Genomic DNA, 9,204 nt, shown 5'->3' with positions numbered 1-9,204 from the left:
TCTTCAAAAAACTCAATCAAGTTTGTGATACATGATTTCCCACACACAAAGCCATGTTGACTATCCCGAATCAGTTCTTGCCTTTCCAAATACATGTACATCCTGTCCCTCAGGATTCCCTCCAACAACTTGCCCACCACCAAGGTCAGGCTCACTCGTCTATAGTTCCCTGGCTTGTCTTTACCGCCCTTCTTAAACAGTGGCACCACGTTTGCCAACCTCCAGTCTTCCAGCACCTCACTTGTGACTATCGACTATTTAAACATTGTTTAAAAAGAGGAAATTCTATAGTAATTTCCATGTCTAATGGAAGGGGGATCAGCAGATGTCAATCAGCACTAGCTTGAGTAATGAGTAGGACTTAATTAAGGACAGGATAAGGCAGTGGTTTTCAACCAATGTTTTGTTAAGGAATTCTCTTTGATATTGTGAAATTCTGTAACTCAGTCTCTCCTCCCCTGAAGCAATCTTGAAAACAAACTGAAACAGGTATCATCTTATTGCAAGATTAAACTATAATTACCACACATTTGAAATATATGGATTGTACAATGTTGGTGGATTACAATTATTTCAATTTAGCACTTTAGTGCAAAATTTAATAAAACATTACTTCGTACTGTTTTCAAACAGCACTTCAGTCCAACTTATCCATGCTGACCAGATATCCGACATAAATCTAGTCCCACTTGCCAGCATTGGCCATTATCCCTCAAAGTCTTTCCTATTCACATACCCATCTAGATCCCTTTTGAATGCCGTAATTGTATCAGTCTCCACCACTTCCTCTGGCAGCTCGTTTTATATATGCACCACCCTCTGCATGAAAATGTTGCCTCTTAGGTCCCTTTTATATCTTTTCCCTCTCAGTTTAAACCTATTCCCTCTGGTTTTGAACTAGCCTAACCCAAGTGTATATATTCCACATCCACCAGAATTTTACCTGCACTTCCACACATATCATTTACTGTATCTGTTGCTCCCAATGTGGTATCCCTTATGTTGGGGAGACAGGACGCCTACTTACAGAGAGCTTCAGAGAACATGTCCAGGACACCCGCACCAACAAACCCCACTGCCCCATGGCCAAACACTTCAGTTTCCCTTCCCACTCCACCAAGGACATGCAGGTCCTGGGCCTCCTCTGTCGCCACTCACTAACCACCCAACATCTGGAGGAAGAATGCCTCATCTTTGGCCTCGGGATGCTCCAACCCACGGCATCAATGTGGATTTCACCAGTTTCCTCATTTCCCCTCCCTAAACCTTATCCCACTTCCAAACTTCCAACTCGGCACTGCCCTCATGACGTGTACTACCTGTCCATCTTCCTTCCCATCTATCCACTCCACCCTCCTCTTTGATCTATCACCATTATCCCCACCTCCATCTACCCATCCCACTCTCAGCTACCTTCCCCCCAGCCCCACCCCTCCTCCCATTTATCTCAGCAGCTCCTCAGCTCATAGCCTCATTCCAGACGAAGGGCGTTTACCTGAAATGTCGATTCTCCTGCTCCTCGGATGCTGCCTGACCTGCTATGCTTTTCCAGCACCACACATGTGATACCAACTGCTTTACCCAATGTACTGGCTAATAAAGGCAACTGTATGAAACACCTTCTTCACCACTTTGTCAACCTACGACTCTGCTTTCAAGGAACTATGAACCTGTACCCCAAAGTCTGTTTGTTCAGCCACACTCCCCAGGACTCTACCATTAGGTGTATAAGTATTGCCCTGATTTGACTTTCCAAAATGCAATACCTCACATTTATCTAAACTCCATCTGCCACTCCTTCGATCAAGGCCCTGTTGTACTCTGAGATAACCTTTTCTCACTGTCCACTATATTACTAATTTTGCAAACTTACTAACCATACCTCCTATATTCACATCCAAATCATTTATATAAATGATAAAAAGCAGTGGACACAGCACTGAACCCTGTGGCATATAGATGGTCACAGGCCTCCATTCCGAAAAGCAATCCTCCACCATCACCGTCTGTGTCCGACTTTGAGTCAACTTTGTATCCAAATGGCCAGCTCTCCTTGGATTTCTTGTGATCTAACCTTACTAATCAGTCTACCATACAGACCTTTTACAAATGTCTTGCTTGCTGAAGTCCATATAGGCAACGTCCACCGCTCTGCCTTCACCTTGCCTTCCAAATCTTTTTGCCAGGTCTCTTTCCTCATTTTTTGATATTCCAGAAAACCAACCTGTTTGAACAATCATTTGGACTTTGTAACAGGCCATTCTTTGGTTCACTAATTCTTCTCTGATTGTGTTCCTGGGAAGCATGTTTAGACTTAAGGGATTATTTAAATGCAAGTAATTATTGCAATCTGGACCACTAACTCATGTCACAGACATAATATTCGTGCCTTATGACCTCAATATCTTTTGGCAGCTGTTAACAGCCAAATACCTTCGGCATAAGGCATATATTAGAGCAAACACTTTTTTTAAAAACAGCAAACAATTGCCAAGAGCATCTTGTGTGTTGCAATAAATATCTGTTCATCACTACTGTCACCCATGGTGCCTTAATTTCATCCGCATCAACTTGGTGACAAGCCAAGTGTGGCACCTTCCTAGTGCCTTTTCCTATTTTTATTTATTCATTGACAGGATATGGGCGTCACTGGCTATTGCCCATCCCCCGAAGGCAGTTAATAGCTAACCTTATTGCTGTGGGTGCCAGTTTCCTTCCCTGAAGGACATTAGTGAACCAAATAGATTTTTCCTGACAATGGTTTTTTGGTCATCGTTGGACTCTTAATTTCACATTTTCATCTGCTGTGATGAAATTCAAACCTGTGTCCACAAAACATCACCTGAGTCTCTGGATTAACATTCCAACAATGATACCATGAGGACTTTGTCTCCTCATTATTTCAGCCATTTCTCCATTACCTTAGAACATCAAAAAACTGAGTGTGCTTTTAACAAACCATGCTGGCTTCTCCTAACTCATCTGTTTCTGCAACTAACTTAATTTTGGCCTATGTTATGATTCCTAAAAGCTTTCTCATCACTGAAATCATAGTTACAGACCTGTTGTTATCTGCTTACCCTTTAAAGAAAAAGAGCTTAAAATAATCTGTTGAGAAAAAAAATCGAGTTTCCTTTTAATCTGGCCATAAGGGTGCAGAAGTAACTATAGGCAGTTTCTTAAAAACAGCACCCGAGCTACAAATCTTCTCACAAACTTTGAGTTTCTTAAAAGCTTTAATGATGAGATAAAGGCAAATATATAACTTTTTCAGAAGCAGTATTAAAATTCTGATATCCCCATTTTAAAAGGATTGTAAACATGAAATACATAAAAAGCAAAGGTGTAATCTTAGCAGCTGTGAGGTAAATTGGAAATCCGTTTCAATTATGTGTGAAAATGTGAATAAAATTTAAACCAGTTGTATGTTAACTTAATATTTGGAAAAGCTGCTTTATTCTGTGGGGGTTTAAAACCCCCGGACCTTCCGAGGAGGGGACTCTTGCCAGGGGAAGGGAATTCCTGTTGCACAGCAACAATTTACAGCTGGAAAGAAATTTTCATAATTCAATGCTGTCTTCAGTTTAACACGAGAAATAAAATGTAAACCCGTCGTTTTAATTTAAATTATAAAGAGAAATGATGATCGCTGAATACCCTCGCGAGAGGCGGAAGCCGGTCCGGTTATAAAAGCGGTCAGTTCCGGGCGAGCGGCCTCTTTTACCGGAGTCACCGTCAGGATGAGGTGAGGCCAGGCTAGGCCGCAGGCTGCTCGGACAATCCACCGCCATCCTCCCCGTTAGAGCGCACCACCGGCTCCGGGCTGCCATCGGAGGGGCCCACACTGACCTTACCGACAAGTTACTGCGGAATTTAGGAACGATGGCGTCTCTGCCGCGGAATCCCGTGCCGTTTTGTCTCCAGGCCCCGGCAGCTCCTGTGACTGAGGGCCCAGGGGGGCTCCCCATAGCCCAGAGCCTCCAGTTCACAACACAGTGTCCATATCCCTGAGGTCTAGCCCTGTCATAACTCCTGTACACCCGATTCATCTTCCATTTGTTTTGTCTCCTCACTCTGTGGGGATATTCTCCCTGGAGGCTGAGGGGTGGCGATGTAAGTGTGGAGCTGGACAGAGCTCAGCAGGTCACAGAGTCACTGGTCAGGCAGCATCAGGGGAGTCAACGTTTGAGGTCGGCACCTTTTAATCAGCACTGGATGAAAGGTTCTGGTCTGAAACGCTGACTTCCCCCTTTTCAGCTGCTTGACCTGCTGTGCTTTTTCAGTTCCATGCTTTATTGACTCTGACTTTACAGCATCTGCACTTCTCACACTCTCCAAGGCTGAGACGTGGAGGTGCAGGTGTTGGGCTTGGGGTGGACAGTGTTTAAAAATCACTGCGCACCAGGTTATGGACCAGAACCTGGTTTGTGAGATTTTTAACTTTGTCCAAGGCTGAGGGCTGACTGTAGAGGTTTATAAAATCATGGAGGGGCATGGGCTGGGCGCATACTTTCCTGAAGAAGGGCTCATGCCTGAAATGTCGATTCTCCTGCATCTTGAATGCTGCCTGACCTGCTGCGCTTTTCCAGCAACACATTATCAGCACATACTCAAGATGACTTCCCTGGGTTGGGGAAGTCGAGCAACCGAGGGTATAGGTTTAAGCTGAGAGGTGAAAGATTTAAGTGACTCAAGGGGCAACCTCTTCATGCAGAGGGTGGTGCATGTATGGACTGAGCTTTCAGGGGAAGTGGTGGAGGCTTGTACCATAACATTTAAAAGGCACCAGGATGGGTACATGAATAGGAAAGATCTGGGGTATGGGCTAAATGCTGGCAAATGGGCTATATTAATTTAGGCTGCCTGGTCTGCATGGCAGTCTCTTTGCTGTGCATCTCTGACCTGGTCTCCCCATCATCTGAAATTCTCTGAGACCAAAACGTTTAGGTCAACCTAAATGCCAACCCCAATGCAGTTTTCAATTTTCCCCTAATTGAGGGAAAGGCATATTAACAGTGAAGATTCACTAGGTTGATTCCATGGCATAGAGGGTTTGACTTGAGGTTGACTAGGTTGGACCTGTATTTACTGGATGTAAAGGCAATCTTACTGAAAGAAGATTCTTGTTATGCAGGGTGGTGGGTACTTGACAGTGCAGATCTGGGTAGTTTGTTTCTCCTTTTAGAAGAGTCTGGAACCAGAGGATGTAATCTGAGTAAGGATTGCTCACTAGGATGAAGGTTAGGAATTCCTTTTTTATGAAGTTGGTAAGTCTGTGAAATCCCTCAGCAGTGAGTTGTGGAGCCTCGGTGGTTAAGTATTTTGAAGTCTGACATACTGCAATGAGAGAGGGTTCAAGGATGATGGGGAAATTAAATTAAAGGTAATCGGATTAGCAGATCTCATGAAGTAACATGGCACACTCAGGCTGATTAGCTTGCTTCTTGTCTTGTGAATGGTGGAGATCTGAAAAAAAATGAAGTGCTGGTATGGTACTGATTCTCTTCATAGGCCATTCATGTTTTGAATGCGTAATGGTACTTCCTTAGCCTAAAGCTGAAAATGTGTTGCTGGAAAAGCGCAGCAGGTCAGGCAGCATCCAAGGAACAGGAGAATCGACGTTTTGGGCATAAGCCCTTCAGGAATGAGGAAAGTCTGTCCAGCAGGCTAAGATAAAAGGTAGGGAGGAGGGGCATTGGAATTGCGATAGGTGGAGGGAGGTCAAGGTGGGGGTGATAGGCCTCTGATCTCCAGCATCTGCAGTCCTCACTTTTTCCTTAGCCTAAAGCCCACCTTCAATCATTTCTATTGAGTTCAGTTATGCAAGGGTATGGTTTAAGAATTAGATGAATTGCTGTTTCAGAACTTAAGTTGTGATGTTTTCTTTGTGATGAAGCAGCAAAGTCTCACGTGATACCCTGTACGAAGCTGTCCGAGAGGTCCTTCAGGGATCCCAACAGAAACCTCGCAAGTAAGTCTCCTGCTTTGTCACGTACAAGGATTTGAATACAGAAGCAAATAAATTGTTTCAATTGTACAGAATGCTGTTTAAATTGCACCTGCACCCATTCGTGCAATTCTCTTCTACTTGCCAATGGAAGGGTATACCTCTGAGTGTAGCAGGGGTTAACCAGACTTCAGATGTGGGTTCCTTTTGAGAGATAGAGGAGGTCAGGCCTCTAACCTCTCCCATTTAGGAGAAAGGGAGGTGATTTCCTGGAAGCTTATAAAATTGAAAGATGTAGGCGTAGAAAGGATGGTTCCCCTTGCTGTGGGATCTAGAGCCAGGGGGCAGTCTCAGAATATAGGGCATACAATATGGGGCTGTGATGAGGAATTTCCTCAATCATGGCAAATCTTTGTGGAGCTGTGTATCCTGGAACACAATTTCAATTTATTTTTTAAACTCCTAATAGACAGTTTTAATATTTATTGCTTTTACCATGTTTGAAATTGCATGTGATATAGTTTAGTTCCTTTAGTAGTGATGTGCAGTCTGTAGAAGGGTTTTGTCCAGGCATAGTCCTGGCAGTCATGTAGCGTTTGTATGACCATGTCTACCGCGTGCCATAAGTACTGTGTAAACCCCAGTGGAGCATAGCTGCAAAGGCTAGAGCAGGATTGTACTGTTTAGTTCAGCATCATTCTTCCAGGAAGGAGAAATCAACCCAATTCCTTGCTTCTCCGGTGATCCTTGCCTGGGTGGGCTGATACTAGATGAGTGTTGAGGGTGGGTTTGGGCTTGGCTTTAACCATTGGTCAAACTCTCTACCAGCACTGTCTATTCTTTTACACAAAAACTTGTCACACGCTGGTCCGGCTGCGGATCTTGCTTGTTTTGAAGCTGCTTGTGGCTAACCCCATATGTCACCACCCAAGGCGAGAGAGTTGAGGCCCTCTCTGCTTCCTAAAGTGGATGTTGTAGTCTTTTGGCATTAATGTAGCATAGATGTAGATGCATGACTTTGGAGTCTAGGTCCAGAGGGCCAGTGTCTCAGTAAAACAAATAAGCCATTCAGGACTGAGATGAAGACAAACCACTTTACTCAGGGCAGTGAATCTTGGAATTCTTTAAGCTAGAAGGCTGTGAAAGCTTTGCCATTAAGTGCAAGACATCAAAGGACATGTAGGATCAGGGCATTGAGATGTATAGTGCCACAATGGCCAATTTTCCTACATCTGACTGTTGGGCAGCTGAAAAGTTTTGTATAGTGAGTTGATCTTTCTTTGTCTGCATAGCTGATGGGAATATCTTCTGTTTAGGTTCCTGGAGACTGTGGAGCTACAGATCAGCCTGAAGAACTATGACCCTCAAAAGGACAAGCGTTTCTCTGGCACTGTCAGGTTCGGCTTCTTATTGCTAACCCAGTTCTCAGTGCACAAGTTGGTGAATAGTGATTGGCTTTGTCCATTTGCAAACAAGTAAATGTTCTTTGTTCACCTTGTGCTACTGAAAAACATGGGTAGTTCCACTCCACAAGGGGTTTGGAACGGACCCGTACCCTGGGTCTTAAAACATGAGGGGAGGCTAGGGGAGGCAGTATTGCCAATCCTGCCGACCATTTGTAAGGAGTAAGTTGCTGGTGGATAAGACACATGAGAAGCCAGCTAGGGTAAGGCATTCACAAAAGCTTCCTTTGAATGATCTGGGTTTTAACCACATCCTGAAGTTTGACTCTGATGTCCTGCTGGTTTAGGTTAAAGAGTGCCCCTCGGCCGAAGTTCTCCATCTGTGTGCTTGGTGACCAGCAGCACTGTGATGAAGCGAAGGCTGCTGACCTCCCTCACATGGACATTGAAGCTCTGAAGAAGCTGAACAAAAATAAGAAAATGGTCAAGAAGCTGGGTGAGTTGGAGGCTAATTGTAATTGGAACCTGAGCATTCTGGAGTTCAGTTTGGAAATGTTTGACATCTGCATTTCTGTTGCATTTATTTGGTGGGAGCCAGGAGAGAACTGCTGCAGTTTAGATTCTGAGCACTATATTTGAATCATTGGATAAGATTTTAATTGTGTTGATTTTCATGCACAGTTACATATTGTATGTTAATTAAAGGTATTGAATGTTTAGGAGTGCAATTCAGTAGCTTGTGATCTTGGTTTATAGGGTTGTATGATCAGTAAGAAAATCAGTCTGAACAAGAGACCCAGTTATCCACTTGTGGCATTCTAGGCTTGCTAGGATATTGTAATCAGTATGTGCCTGATGGTCTACATCCCAGGGTACTGAAGAAGGTGGCTCTAGAATTCGTGGATGCATTGGTGATTATTTTCCAGAGTTCGATAGATTCAGGATCAGTTCCTGCGGATTGGAGGGTGGCTAATGTTGTGCCACTTTGTAAGAAAGGAGCGAGAGAGAAAGCAGGAAATTATAGACCAGTTAGTCTGACTTCAGTGGTGGGAACGATGCTGGAGTCAATTATAAAGGATGAAATTAGGACATATCTGGATAGCAGTAGCAGGATAGGTCAAGAGTCAGCATGGATTTATGAAGGGGAAATTATGCTTGACTAATCTTGAATTTTTTTGACGATGTAACTGAAGCTGGATGAGGGAGATCCAGTGGATGTAGTGTATCTGGACTTGCAAGCCTTTGATAAAGTCCCACATAGGAGGTTAGTGAGCAAAATTAGGGAACATGGTATTGGGGGCAAAGTACTAATTTGGATTAAAAGTGGGTTAGCTGATAGGAAACAAAGAGTTGTGATAAACAGTTCCATTTTGGAATGGCAGACAGTGACCAGTGGGGTACCGCAGGGATCAGTACTGGGACCACAGCTTTTCATAATATATGTTAATGATATAGAAGATGGTATTAGCAATAACATTAGCAAATTTGCTGATGATACTAAGCTGGGTGGCAGGGTGAAATGTGATGAGGATGGTAGGAGATTACAGGGTGACCTGGACAAGTTAGGTGAGTGGTCAGATGCATGGCAGATGCAGTTTAATGTGGATAAATGTATGGTTATCCACTTTGGTGGCAAGAACAGGAAGGCAGATTACTACCTAAATGGAATCAATTTAGATAAAGGGGCAGTACAAAGAGATCTGGATGTTCTTGTACACCAGTCAATGAAGGCAAGCATGCAGGGTACAGCAGGTAGTGAAGAAGGCTAATAGCATGCTGACCTTCATAACAAGAGGGATTGAGTATAGAAGCAAAGAGGTTCTTCTGCAACTGTACAGGGCCCTGGTGAGACCA

At 43.8% G+C, this 9,204-nt stretch overlaps 1 protein-coding gene across 1 annotated transcript in view; it reads left to right on the top strand.

The window, feature by feature from the left end:
* Positions 1-3,725: 3,725 nt before the first annotated feature.
* rpl10a (ribosomal protein L10a) overlaps positions 3,726-9,204 on the top strand; it is an 8,473-nt gene continuing 2,994 nt past the window's right edge. The window contains exons 1-4 of the mRNA XM_043717005.1: positions 3,726-3,745; positions 5,900-5,971; positions 7,264-7,344; positions 7,698-7,846. Coding sequence (XP_043572940.1) covers positions 3,741-3,745; positions 5,900-5,971; positions 7,264-7,344; positions 7,698-7,846 — 307 coding nt within the window. The 5' untranslated portion in view covers positions 3,726-3,740. The remainder of the gene's footprint in view (positions 3,746-5,899; positions 5,972-7,263; positions 7,345-7,697; positions 7,847-9,204) is intronic.

Source organism: Chiloscyllium plagiosum, chromosome 26, assembly GCF_004010195.1.
Source record: "Chiloscyllium plagiosum isolate BGI_BamShark_2017 chromosome 26, ASM401019v2, whole genome shotgun sequence".
Classification (NCBI taxonomy): Eukaryota; Metazoa; Chordata; class Chondrichthyes; order Orectolobiformes; family Hemiscylliidae; genus Chiloscyllium; species Chiloscyllium plagiosum.
The sequence above is the reverse complement of the archived record's forward strand: the minus strand, read 5'-3'. Positions and strand labels throughout refer to the sequence as shown.